Source organism: Benincasa hispida, chromosome 1 (assembly GCF_027475165.1).
Source record: "Benincasa hispida cultivar pf3 chromosome 1, pf3_genome.v1.1, whole genome shotgun sequence".
Taxonomy (NCBI): Eukaryota; Viridiplantae; Streptophyta; class Magnoliopsida; order Cucurbitales; family Cucurbitaceae; genus Benincasa; species Benincasa hispida.
Window position 1 is genome coordinate 19,019,231 of NC_143478.1, and position 15,399 is coordinate 19,034,629.

Sequence of the window (15,399 nt, forward strand, 5' to 3'; positions counted from 1 at the left end):
TTTATTTCTCGCTCTCTCTCGATCTCGTTCTTTCTTGGTCTCGGTCTCATATGAAAAAATTTCATAAGAAATCATAAGATACGTATGAAACTGATTCAAACAAATCTCATCTGAACAGATGACCATCGAATTGGCAAGAGATTAAAACTGAATGAATGAGAAGGAATAAAGAAAAACTAACCGAATATGAAAATAGTGAAGAAATTTCATAAGAAATCATAATAGGTACTCATCATCAAAAATTTTGAACAAAAATTCATGGATGGATACTCATCATCGATTGACTGGGTTTTAGAAAACAAACCTGTATGGTATTCTCCCCCACCAAGCTCCAATGACTAAAACTAGTCCCCTACCAAGGCTTCAATGGTGAATATTTGAGAAGCAACATGCATCGAGCCCCACAAAGCAAACATAGAACAAGTCATGGGTGAACAGAGGACCATCGAATCGGCAAGAGATTGGTTTTAAGTTTTCATTGAAGTGGAGAGAAAAAGAAAGGAACCCCTTTTCTATGGAAGGACCAACAACGAGGAATTGAAGCAATTTCAGAGGGTGAGAAAAAGAAAGAACGAAAAAATCAACAGATCTGAGAATAAGAGAACGACCTCCTCCTACTAAACTCGAAATCGAACACCCACTGATCATGCATCGGAATAGAGAAAGGAAACCTTTCTCTATGGAAGAACCAATGCTGAAAATGTTTAAGGAGAGAGAAATGAGGGAACTAAAATGTCAGACAGAGGGTGGGAAGATGAGTTGTGATATCGGTGAGCAAAACCAGCACTGTGGGGATGTGGGGATCGGACGTGGGTAGTTCAGATGTTAGTGGCCCAAACGGTGACATCTAAGTCACCCACATGATATGTCTTCTCAACTTGGACCCCCAAACGACTCCTAACTTTTGAAATTTGGCTATGGTAATTGTTTTCAAAATAGATTACACAAAAAAAAAAGTCAATAAATAAATTAAAAAATAATCGACTTTTTATTTTTTTGACAATATGGGGTGGGGACCATTTCTTTTCCTCCCAAAACTGGAATCGGTAAAACAAATTAAAAAATAATTAGATTAAAGAAACAAAGAAATTATTATGAAAATGAACATAGTTTTTAATTGGGGTAGCCTCCTACAAACACACATTCTTAACCTTAACTAAATTAAAATGTTAAAAATAATTTATATATATATATATACACACCATAAGTTTTACCATTTAAATTTTAAGAAATTCCTACTTTTTCAAAAATTGTGATGGTACTTTAATATTTTATAAATATTTCAATGCTATACTCATAAGAGAGTAGAAATCCCATGAGAATATTAGATGAAAATTAAGACCTAAAATGCGTGTGGTGACGGGAAAAATATGGCAATGTCCAAGTCTCCATCTCTAATTTACTTTACTACCATACTCTTAATTACATGTCCCAATTTTTGTCCAACATTTTATCAGAATAGTAATTTTCAACCATAGTAATATTGCGTTTTGAAAGAATAAAGATATTTGACAAAATATTATTATTATTATTATTATTAAAATCTAGAAAAAAGTAAATGTTTTTAATTGTAAGAATTCCAAAATGAAAAATGAGAAAATCCAACCTAGGATTAGGTTTATTAATGAATGTACTAGAAAGTTGATGTTGACTCCAAAAAAAGTAATGGTATGTACATCAAGTACGTGGACAACCAACAATCATTCTCAAACGATATCTAGACGAAAAAAATTAACTTTTACGTATATACACACAGATAAAATATTGTAATCGTTGGGATATACACAACATATACATAGATAAATATAAAGAGAGAGAGAGAGATTAGGGCATTGAAAGGCAGAAGAAGCTCCACCTCCTTTGAGATGAAGAAGGGTGGGCATGTGGTTGTCTGAGTGAACCGTACTCCAAGTTGCACTTTTAGGTCGTTGTTACAAAGCAAAAACTAGGCATGAAGCCAATATGCATGTGCCCCTTAATTTAATTCCCCAATATCATTTTTTTACATATCCCTATCGATCCACGGTCCCACACACACACTAGGGCAATTTACTTTAATTGTGTAGTACCCTCCTCTTCTTCCACTTTGACACACATCTACCTGTACCCTCAATTTGTACGGTTCTTCCCTTGGATTATGTTAAACTACAAGTTTTATTTTTATGTTTTATGTTTACCTAAAGTTAAGTTCGATTGCCTAACTTTATTATTCTTGTACTAAAAAAAATCATTACATCTATTACATACAAAGTTAATTACAAATTCATATATCTATTTGATATTTTTAAGATTCAAAAACATGTATGACACAAAATTAAAAGTCTAGAAAAAACTTGTAATTAAATTATTTTTTTAATTGATATATGTTGTCGATTTTGGAATTAGGTTCGTATTATTTTGCCTTTTTCATTAATTTAAAATGCCTAATTATTAAAACAAATGAGATTGGTTCCTACATCTCTGATTAATTCCCGGCTTACGTTTGCATCTCCCACGAGCATTTTTTTAAAACTTTTATTATTATTTACACTCGTATTACTTTAAATAAATTAAAACCGTTAATTTGTACCATTCACAATTTGTCATTAGTGCTAGTGAGTCCACAAATGTTGCGTTGAAATAATATATATATATATATATATATTCTTAAAATCATAGAGATCAAAAAATCAATTTTTTAAACCTATGTTTCGATACAGTAGAGTATTGATATAATATTAAATTCGTCATAATCCATCAAATTTATATTTTTGGATGGATTAGAAATTTAATGCGATCAGGCTAGTGAATTGGATTGATCATAGGACTTAAAAGGAAAAATAAAGTTAATCACCATCAATAAACATCTGTTTGATTGCGTTATGGCTAGGTAGCCGTCAGTCGGCAAGTTTTAATAAATAAAAGGTGTAAAATTGGAGTAAAAGGGACGTGAAATTAGTGGAAATGGATTAATTAAAGAAAAAGATTACAAAGAGAGGCCGGATTAAATAAATATCATCCAAAAATAAAAAATCGTTAAATAATAATTTTAATTATAATTAAGAAGAGACCCAAATGGAGAGGGGCTCCCGAGTCAATACTAACATTTCATTGTTGTTTTTGATTTCGTCAATATTATTATTTTCACCCGCCTCGGCCTCGTTGCATCTGCAATTTCTGCATGGCCTCTCAAACTTTTCTATTTCGATTTCCGCCCCTCCAAGATTTCCATTTTCTTCCAGTTTCCCCCCCAGTTCTTCCTCACAATTACCTTTATCGCCCACAACTTCAACGTCGTCGTTTCTAATTTCTTCTTCTTCTTCTTCTTCTTCTTCTTCTTCTTCTTCTCTTTCTTTTTCTATTTCCTTTTCCTTTTCCGTAATTTCTTCTTCGGAGTCAAATCTGGAAGTGCTACTTTTCAAAATGCTCAATCGAAGGCGGCCATGGCTTCGTTCGACATGTAAATACGAAAGCCTCGCCGGAGTCTTCACCGCTTCCATTATCAACCTTCCGTCTTCACGATATGACCGTACACGAATCGAATCAACACCGGCGATTGTCGTCAGAGGCGGGGGAAATACTTTCTTGTTACCTTGATTCTTATTTGATTTCACTCGCTTCCTCGTCGCAGGGCGTTCAAATTTCAGATCGGAAAAAACAACGTCGTCGACAAACTCCACTCCAGTCTCATTTCCTAAATTTTCAGTACAGAGAGCGAGACTCTTATCACTGAGAGTGGAGCGAGAGCGCTTGACGAGCGGATGAACATAGTCAGATTGCAATTCCTTAATCGCCACTGGGGATTTCACTTGAGCGACGACGTGAAGGGATTTGTTGAAGGCGAGGTGGTGGGAAGGAGGAGGAGGAGGAGGAGGAGGAAGAGAGATATTAGGGTTGTGATTGAGAAGAATCTGGTTAAGTCCGTGGCATTGGGGAAGGGAATTAGGAGAATCGAGATCGAGGAAACAGGAATTGAAAGCGAATTGAAGAGAAGGAGTGAGATGAGGAGTTAATTTGATGCGAGGCCAAGTTGTTTCGAGGAATTGAGAATCGACGCAGGGTTGAGGGCTACGACAGACCATTGTCGCCATTTTTGGAGAGTGGAAGGAAGTTGAATAGGAGAGAAGTAGAGAAGTAGAGAAGTAGAGAAGAAAGAATTGAAGAGGGGATAAGTGAGGAGGGAAATGGGGAGAAGGGTGTGAATTTGTAGTCCAAAAAAGTGGCAGGGAGAGGTAGTGAGAAGTGAGGTATGTATGAGTGGTGGGGGCCTATGTTCATTCCACTTCAATTATATTATAATCCTCAATATACCTCCCTACACTAACATCCCAACCATAATTCAACTCTCATACATAAAGTTGGTTTCACTTACGTCTTTGAATTTTAAATACTTTCATTTTTAACTTGAGACTCATTATGTTACCATTTAGAAAGTGTTTGATCCATGTAGTTGTGAAATTCTATCATTGTTTACTCTAACTAGTTTGTGGACCCACGACTAAAAAACATCAATTTTGGATATTTCTGTCACTAATTTAAAGTTGGTGGTCATGGTTATTATAGTCATCTCCATGTTTTGGACTCCAAATATAATAGTGGTGTTTGTGGATGTACGATTTCATAACTCCTCTCAATACCTCCTTATTTCATCACAAAAACTCTCTAAGGATATTTTCTAAACCAATTTTAGATCGGTTAAAATCGAAACTTTTGGAATTACAAAAGGTGATTGAAAGTTATCCTCAAGTTGAGTAATATCAATTTGGTATAAATAACCTATTTTGAAACAACTTATTAGTATATAAACAATTTTCAAAACAACGAAATGGATAATATTACCACATATTGGATTGTCTTTTTGAGGTAGAAAGTTTAATCTCCACCCTCAATTGGCTATACTAAAAAGGAAAAATAATAATAATGTTTAATCCATGTTAGTCTCTGAGTTTTTTCAAGAGAAAATAAAATTTCACTTTTTATAAATATATTTAGCTGAAAATTTTAAGTTTAAATTAAAATGTTATATATGTTGTCAAATTCAGCCTTGAATTGAAATAAGTTTGTGGAATTTTACATCTTTTTATTGGATGTATCTTTCCCTTCTTTTCAGAAGGATTGTGTGGTCAGCTATGGTACTTTTTTTCCCCTTTTAAAAAAGAAGTTGGCTATTATTCCTGAGGTTGGACAAAATTATTTTCTTTTATATGGATATTGTTTCTTATTAGTTATTGTGGCATTTTTAGGCCAAAAAAAAAAAAAAAAAAAAAAAAGGATGGTTGTGTTTTTTTAGTTGATTTCTAATTTGCTCAATTTGGTGGCTATGTTTGGAAGTCCTTTTTGTGGATGTGTTTTAGGTGTTCATATGATTTCATATATGATATTTACCTTGTTGAATTTTAAGTTATTTGACCATTGGTTCATGGAAAATATTATAATTTTGTTTTAAGAAGCTTTAATTTTACAAATTATTCAACTTTTGTGTTCTTTTTAGATAATTATAATGTTTAGAGTTTAGGTTACAATTTCCCTCATTTCTTGTTCCTTTAAATTATTTCATTATTGATTTTTTTTATTCTATTAACATTTTTTAATATTTAATAAGAATATACATACATAACTAAAGTTTAGAATTAAAAACTAAAATAAATCTACACTTAGTGAATCAAATGTTAATTTATTATTTTGTTTTTCTTGTAAATTGGATGCTTAACTTCTTATCCAAATATTTGTGTCTATGATATATATTGGAATAGCCAAATATAAGTGAGTTAAAAGGGATCGCCAAATATATATTGGAATAGCCAAATCATATGGACTAACTTTATCCAAACCATAGGGGTCAAACTTATAATTTAACCTAACTTAATTTTTAATACATTACATAATACATATTGTAATTTTTTAAAAAATTGAATTGAGTTTATGACATGACATACTATATTTCTAAATGTTTTATTTTTATTTAATATAATTTTGTATTTTAAATTTTAAAATTCAAATTTTGGATACAAAGAAAACATAGTTGTTTTTAGATTTTGCACAATTTGAATCACACAATCCAAAAACAGTTTTTAGAAACAAAATTTGGGCTATCGACCAAACATATATGTGTTGAATTCAGTGAATCTGAAAATATAAAACAGAATCCAAATTACGAACCAAACAGACCTTTAGAGATTCAAATCTCCCCATCTACATGTTGAACTTAAGAAAAAAAATCGACTCACCTATTAAAGTTCAGTTCGATTATTAAACATTAACTCCATGGTTCAAATATCATGTCCTTTGTCAACTTGAATATATGTTAAAATTTGGTTAAGACATAATCAATTTAAGCATAACTCAATTAGTTAGGACAAATATATGATCTAGATCAAAACATCTAAATTTGAATCCCCCTTATTGAAATCATAAAGAAAAAAAAAGTTAAGGAATATATATTTCCGACTAAGAGGTCAAGGTTAAAACTCTTTCACCCAAAATATTGTTGAACTAAATAATAAGGTTAGTAGTTCACATCCCAACTTTCGGTATTTGTTTGGTTTCTAAACTTTAAAAAGTGTCTAATAGATATCTTGACAAATCTTTGAATATTTGAACATTTTAAAAAAACAAACATTTATGGATCTACTACGCAGAAAAACGAAAGCTTAAAATTCAAACATAAAATTCAGTTTTATATTTGATGGATCAATTAATTTTTCTAAATTCTAAATATGTTAGAGACCTATTAAATATGATATTGATAATTTAGCGATTTATCATTGGACATTTTTTAAAGTTCCAAAGAGCAAATAAACATAAACTTAAAATTTCAAAGATGTCTTATATATGAGGGGGTTTGTATAGGAATAGGTTGAAGTAACACTTGGCCACACAATCAAAATTTGGGGAAAAGATTCCTTCCCTAATTCAAAGGCAAATTAGGTAATTTCACTAAATGAAAATGCATGGGTACTAGTTTAGTACTATGGTTTGAAAAAGGGAAGTAAGATACCAAATCAAATAGCTCATGCTAGTGAAAATGACATTTTGGAAACCCAAAACAAAACCTTAAATTAAAGACATATAGAAGAAATAATTCGAGGATAAGATTGATTAATCTTTATCTACTAAAATCATTTTTTAACAAAAAAAAAATTAACCTTTTGATTTCAAAGAAAGAAGCAACTATCATTGAGTTATACTTATATTAAGTAAATTTTTTTACGTATTTTGATTTGTATGTAAAGAGGAAAAAACCTGAAAAAAGAAATAAAAAACGATAACGATAAGATTAACAACGTCATCCCTCGTAATCGTTTGGGGTCAATTCATTTTTGAAATTTTCTTGTGGGGATGGAGGGAAATTTTGGGGTTGATTGTGGAAAAAAAGAAATAAATATGTGGGCATAAAAATGTGGAGAGAAGAAGAAAAAGAGCATGTTGGTCCAAAAATTACCAGCTTTTTTTCCTCATAAACATCCAAAGGAAAGAGAACAAAAAGGCCAGGAAACAAAAAGATTCTCTCAAATATTTGTTGATAGTGATTTCCCTTAATTCTCCTCTTCTCTTTTCTTAGCATTTATTTAGATTTTATCCAAAATTATTTTAAAATATTAAAAAAAAATTCCTGAAAATTAATATTCTGTAAATTTATATTTAAATGCTGAGTATGATTCATATGTGTTTAAAGAGTCAACACCACTACTTAAAAAGAACCACAAGAATGTCAGCCCACCCCCTTTGAAAATTCATTGCGTAAATACCCATTATTCCTTTTATTATATTTTTTAATTTCCTTTTCATTTTATTCCCATCAACTGTTTTTTTTTAGGATAAAATTACAGATTTTTTGTTGGACAAAATATTCACGACTAGTCTAGTCCCTACTCTTTTGAATACTTCTAATTTAGTGCTTTTATCTCTTCTTTCAAAATTTTCAATTTAGTCATTTTCTTGAAAATTTGTTATAAAAATTTTGCTTTATTATTGTTAAATCAAACCACAACTTTCTAAATATCTTCGCAATTATATGATATTGTCCATTTTGAATTTAAACCATCATGATTTTACGTAAATATCCATGTCACTTGAATGCTTATTCACACACGAAATCTAACACTTTCATGGCAAAAAATTGGTCCATCCATAAAAAACTATTTCTTTCCAGAGACTTCTCTCGATTAAATTATATATATACTCACGATGTCTAAATATGTGTAACAACAACCCCGATATAAATTTTTTATTAGTAAAAATTAACAATTTTTTTGAAGCCCTAGATAAATGAGAATTTTCAATACATTGAAGATAAAATTGATTAAAGACCAAATTAAAAATCGTCTAAAAGATATGGGTCATTTAGTAGTATTAGTATTTGAAGAAGCAACTTTTCTATTTAATTTTTAAGTGTATTAAAATTCTGAATTATATGTTGCTGTTTTTTATCTGACTTGAGATAGGTTTATGTTGAGGATTAAAAACTAAATTTACAACTTAAACCTTTTATTTATTTTCCCAAACTCATAATGAGATAATTGAATAGTAGGGTGGTAGGTGAATTAATTTGGCTTTTCCTTGGATAAATGATTATGTTGGCTGAAATCTAGGGTTAAGCAAATGTCACCCAAACAGCCTTATTTTTCTATCTCATTCTTAATATTTTTGTCCACAAATCTTTTAACCTAATTGGTCTAACATGATTCCCATTCCTTTTTAGTTTAACAATTGTGAGTAGAGATCTAACTATGAATTTTTTAGAATTTTTTAGAATGTAATTGGTGTCTTATTCCACCGAACTATGTGTGTATTGACAATTCGATTCGAACATATGGAAAAGAATTATATATCAAAATGAACATCATTGTATCATAATAGACTTTCCGTAACGTGTCAATTTTTTAATTTTGAACTTTGAAATTTATTCTATAACATAACCTTGAGCTTTGGAATAGTTTCATAAAATATATTTTCTATTAATAAAAATGGAAAAAATTAGGTGTGTGCATGGTATAGTATTCAAAAGATTAAGTGTGCATGTCTGCATGATATGTTTCTATCTGAAAAGCTATTGTTAACATCATACACATAATCGATTTATATCTATATCAATTTACCTAAATAATAGTATAAATGATGCCACGTGTGCTTTTTATTTTTACACATTAGTAGTTGTGCTATTTTTCATCTGGTTTTATTAATTAAAAAAACTCTCAAAGGATATTTTTTTAATCATCTAAGTAATTTCTAATTCTCTAAGAAGTTGAAAGCTAATTACGAATCTCAACCTTCTAAAAGAGTGCTCAATATGTAATGAAGTGTCTTTTAGAGATGACAACAAAGTGGATATAAGTGAGATATAGAGTATACCAAACTTTTATAATGTTAGAATTTAAATCGTTCTCTATGCTATATTGTTCGATTCTATTGGATTTGGGAAAGCTCATAGATTCCTTATTTAGACAGTGAATTCCTCTCTTTTTGATAATTTAATTTTTCACACACCCATTTACACTTTTATTGCACTAAATAACTATTCAATTTTTCCTTAACTTGAGTTTTATAAATAAATTACCAACTAAAAGTATGCTATTTTTTCCCTTTTCTTTTTTTATATAAAAATTGAAACATAGACAATCGAATATTCAATTATAGGAGGGAGTGTATGTCAATTAGTGTACGTAAAAAAGGGTAAATAAATAAAATAAGGTGAATAGAAAGATGGACCATCAAAATTCAAAATGAAACTATAACAAGAAATTGTACGATATTTTTCTTTTTAAAAAAAGGAAAGAAAGAAATTGTACGGCAAAAACATGTTAAAAATCCATTTTGTAGATGAGAAAATGTACGACAAAGAATGGGTTAAAATAACATTTTAGTACCAACACCTAATTTTTAATGGTTTAAATTTAATCATTTAACATCTTTTAACAAAATAAAACTTAAACTTAATCCTCTAAATTTAATTTTTTTAATTAAAAATAGTTTAACGATAGTAATATTTTTATATTTAGAAAAGACACTGTGAATAAATTCTAAAATTTAGGGAGAAGGGGTTGTCAGAAACCAAAACCTTTTTGTAAATGAAAAATCAATAATAAACTACTGATTGTGCAAAAATTATTTTCAAGGTTTGTAGAAAGTATATAGATTAAAGTTTAAACATTTAATTTTTTTTTTTTAAAAAAAACTAAAAGTACATAAACCAAAATGATAAAAACTTTGTTTTTTATTTTTTCAATTTTTTTAAACTTATGTTTGCTTAATTTATGCTTGTTTTTACTTTTATTAAAGAAAATAGTTGAATTTTTATTCAAAATCTATAAATAAAAAGATTTTTTTTAAATCTTTGAAACTTGATTTTTTAAAATATGGGTAGAAAGTGGACAATTTAATATAGAAATTTAGAGATGGAAGTATAATTTATAGATTAATTTTCAAAAACTATATAATTATCAAACAAGACCTAAATGAATAAATTTCAAACTTTTATATATATATATATATATATATATATATTTTGCTATGTATGAAAATATTTAAAGGAAAAGAGTTTCGAGTTTAATTTCTATATAAATCCATATTCACATCTATTTAGGGCTAACTTATTAGTTAAATCCACCTATGAACATAAACAATCATCACATCATTTCTTATTATTATGAAAATGACAAATAAAGATGAATAAAAAACATAAAATAATAAAGAATCAATACATATATTTACATAGTTCACTAACAATATGTTAGCTATATAAACAAAAGAACGTAAATAACATGAATATCCTATATACAAAAACAACTTAGATTTTGACTACCATCTTAAAGGTCAATGATTCAATCCTCAACTTCCACTTAACTAATAATATACACTTCGTACCACATACTTTTGAGACAGGCCAAGAATTTGGACCATACATTCCCAGTGATTTAGGGTTATAGAGGATTCCACAAATCCATGTGTGAAAGGCACTAAAATCAAATGTGTGTGTGTGTATATATATATATATACACACACAAAGAGGGTATAAAATCGTACGGAATGTAATGTGTGAAGCATATACTTAGATGGAAAAGGGGAAATTAATGTGTGATCCAGCTGAGGGCTTCTGATTATAAGCCTTCTTCTTCACTCCACTTCTTTATTATTGTTCTGACAATATATATATGTATATGAATAATAATAATGGGCAACCTTAAAAATACAATTAAAGAAGGAACATTATATGCCAAAACTTGAGATCTTTATGCATATTAATTACAGGGACTTTCCATTTAAGCTTTCTAAGTATGCAAAGGGATTATTGCCATTCAAGGAAACCCCAATTGCAATTTGTGTTGTATACTGTGAAAGATTAAGTGTTCTTCTTTTCCTTTTTCAAATTTTAAATTGGCCATTTTTTGAGTTTAATGGTGTACTGGGATGCCCTAGCTAGTTGTTGAGCTTAAACCTCCATGTGAGGGTTCACTTTATTTTGAATATCAAGTGAATTAGGTTTAACTTCCATATTTTTCATTATTTAAATGAAAGGATCATTTTTGGCTCTATTTGGTTACCTATTTGATTTTTGTTTAAAAAAATCTTTTTTTTTGTTATATACTTTATTTCTAACAATGTTTCGATCTAAATCATATTCCATAAAACGAAAACAAGTTTTAAAAAATTACTTGTTTTAGTTTTCAAATTTTGGTTTGGCTTTTGAACACACACCTAAAAAGTAGATTTAAAAAAAATGATACATAGATGAAAATAATATTTATAAGCTTAATTTTTAAAAACAAAAAACAAATAAATTGATCTTAGTTTTATGATTTCGTGGTTCAAATTTGATGTATTATGACTTAGGTTTGAATATCTTTTAGCTAGATTTTGGATGGTTTTGTTTTTGTTTTTGTTTTTTAAAAAATCACTTTTAAGTTTCCAAATTTTCATAAAAGTAACAATTAAGTCTCTAACTTTGGTTTGTAACGATCTAGTCCCTAAATTTTTAATTTGGTAATAATTTAGTCCCTAAATTTTAATATATAACAATTTAGTTCATATGGTAGAAATTAGAGTTAAGATTTAATAAGATTTCTTGCATAAATAAATCGATAAACTAATTAGAGATTCAATATTTTTATAAAATACAAAGTATGAATCATAAAATAATAAAAGTTGACATCTAATTTTGATAAATTTGTTTGTATTAGGGACAAAATTATTATGAATTTAAAAATACAAGGATTAAATTCTACACAATTGAAAATACATAAACTAAATTGTTACAAACTAAAGTTGAGGTACTAAATTGTTACTTTCATGAAAATTGAGAAACTAAAAGTGTTTTTTAACCCAGATGAATATATTACTTACTTTTTATTAATTATTTAAATTTGATCGTGTAATTAAAACTTTTCGGATAATGTTATCAAACTCAACTAATTATATATAAGGTATTTGTAAATTACATATTGCTAAAATTTTCATTATTTATAACCACACAATTGTAGCGTGTCAGTGTAGCTTAATATTATTATTTAACTTGTAACCATTGGTTATTATTATTATTATTATTATTTTGGAAATTGTGATAATTTGGTTTTATAACTATATCATAAAACTACTTTTTCTCATTTTAAAATGTTTTATAAGAAACATTCCACACTTAATATGTGTGTATTTGAAGCAACTTATCCATTGAACAATTCCGGAATCCAATAACATTCAATTGTTGGGAAAATTATGGCTCATGGAATTTGGATTTTATCTTTAAATAAACATATATCCTTAAACACGTTATTTGTTGGTTATAGATTTGTTTTTTTAAATTAACGAAAACTAATTCTTTAAAAAGAGAAGAAAAAAATATATATTTTTAGTCCCTAAATTTTAGTCTAATTTCTATTTAGTTTTTAGATTTCAAAATGTCACGCATTTAATCCTTAAAGTTTTGAGTTTGATTTCAATTTAGTCCATAGATTTCAAAATACTACAATTTTACCATTTATATTTGAATTTAGCTTCAATTTGGTCTCTATGTTTTAAGATCTACACTTTTAACCTTGATTTTTTTTTCTAAATACTCATTTTCTGTATTAGAGTTATTTTATGTTAATAAATTAAAAATCATTAAAAGAGATACAATTAATTAAGTTTCACTATTTGTATCACTTTTAAAATTAAATTTAATTTTTCACTTCGTAATTATTTTTGATTAATTAATAGAAATTGACGTCAATAATTGGAAGTGAATATTTAATGAAATTTTGAGGTTAAAAATGTATAATTTTAAAATCCATGGATCAAATTGAAACAAAACTCAAATCTTAAAGATAAAATTGTAACATTTTGAAACTTATGGATTAAATTGAAACAAAATTCAAAACTTACGAATTAAATGTATAATATTTTGAAATTTATGGATCAAATAGATACTAGAGCCAAAATCTAGGAACAAAAATGTATTATTAAAAAAAAAAATCTATGTGCGCAATGCATATTATGAGAGTGTTGATTATGCCTTCAATAAAGCCACTCCAAACCAAACAAAATCATACATAATCATATAGGTTCAGATGAATTAATATAAAAAAAATAGTAATAATTAAGGATTAAAAAACGTGAAAAAATATAAAATAATAATAATGAATAATTTTTTCCGACAGTCCGTCAAGCAAAAAAAACTACATGTCGGAGTGGCTTTTGCGTCAGATCATCAAATATCAGCGGTTTCAGAGTGGCTCCGCACCACCACTGCTGACTACACCCACCAACTTGGTCAATTTTTGGCTCCCAAAGTGCTGTATACACCCACTTCCCTTTCTCTCTCTTTTTATTTCTTTATTTATTTCTCTATTTTCCTCCTTAATTTCCCCTTTTTCTTTCTTAGGAAAATTTTAAAAAAATATAATAGTTAATTGGTCATTTCTGTTGCTTTTAGTCAACGAATATTTATAGCTACGCTAGGTTGGCGAGTTCCCATACAATACCAAACCAAATTATAAATACTTGTGCCACCTCTGCCCTACACCCAAACAAATCGATTTTTAGGTTCAATTTTTTTTCTTTATATTATATAATAACCTTTATTATTCAATTAACTACTTTTTCCTAATATTATTTCACGACTATATTAGAAATGACGTGTCGAGTTTTCTATGGGAGGCATAAGTATTACTATCGTACTAAATCTTTTTTATATATTAAAAAATTAAAGTAATTACGATGAATAGTATTTTTTAGATATAATAATTAATTATATAATAACTTTTTTTAAAAAAATTACAGATATAGAAAAACGATACACTTTTATGGCTCATAGGCTCTTACCAGTGATATGGTCTATCATTGAGAGACTTCTTCTTACAACGATATAGTTCATCACTGATAGACTACCTAAAATTTTTTTATTATAATATATATATATTTACATAATACTTCATATATTAATATTTTAGATCTGATTGTTATACTTTCAACTATCCAAAAAAATTATTAATATTACGGGAGTAATCTACTTTCTTCGTTCATAGTAATATAACTTTGTCAATATAAATGTCTTTTGATACTAGTGAATTTCACATCTCATTTTTAAAAGAATGCCAATGTTATCCACAATAAATGGAAGGGGTATCCATACATATAATCTACAAATTTTCCCACTCATAAAAGCTCGTTGGTTGAATCTATTACCACACATTTTAGTCAAGTAGTATTCTTAAAAAAAAATAAATAATAATACTTGTATTGAATTATAGATATAGTATATCAATTGAGGTTTTATTCGTTAACCATTTTTATTTTCTTGTTTCGTTTTTTGTTTGTGAAATTTAAGTGTAAAAATATTACTTCCACCTATTGATTTGTATCTTTTGTTGTCTACATATATTTTAATAGTGTTTTCAAAATTCAAACCAAAATTTGAAAACTAAAAAAATGTAGTTGTTAAAAACTTGTTTTCTTTTTAGAATTTGACTAAGAGTTCATATGTTTATATAAAAAATGTGAAAATCATGATCAAGAAATTGTGAGAAACATAGCAAATTATAGAAAATATATTATATTAATTTTTCAATTACTTCATTATTCTTTTAACATTTTACTTATTTGAAATTTCTTTTAAGGTTGCTTACAAATAAAGCAAAATGAGTCAAATTTATTTACAAATATAGTAAAAGGTCATTGTCTATCAGTAATAGACCACGATAGGCTTCAATATGGTCTATCACTCAGTGATAGAAGTCAGATCTATCTCTAATACACAGTAATATTTTGCTACATTTAAAAATATTTTCAGCGATTTTACTATTTAAAATAATGTTTTTTTAAATAACAAATACACTTTTAATTTTTAAAAATTGAGTTTAACTTTATATTTTGGTCTAAAAGATTTTAAGATGGACATACATAATCTTTGAGCTTAGTTAAACGTGAGTTGATTAATGGTTAATCAGT

General features: G+C 28.0%; 1 protein-coding gene across 1 annotated transcript; it reads right to left on the bottom strand.

Moving 5' to 3' along the window:
- Nucleotides 1-2,925: 2,925 nt before the first annotated feature.
- LOC150038305 (uncharacterized) lies at nt 2,926-4,255 on the bottom strand. Its single transcript, XM_090310802.1, has one exon. The coding sequence runs from the start codon at nt 4,068-4,070 to the stop codon at nt 3,039-3,041; it is 1,032 nt and encodes a 343-aa protein (XP_090166928.1). The 5' UTR covers nt 4,071-4,255; the 3' UTR covers nt 2,926-3,038.
- Nucleotides 4,256-15,399: the final 11,144 nt, after the last annotated feature.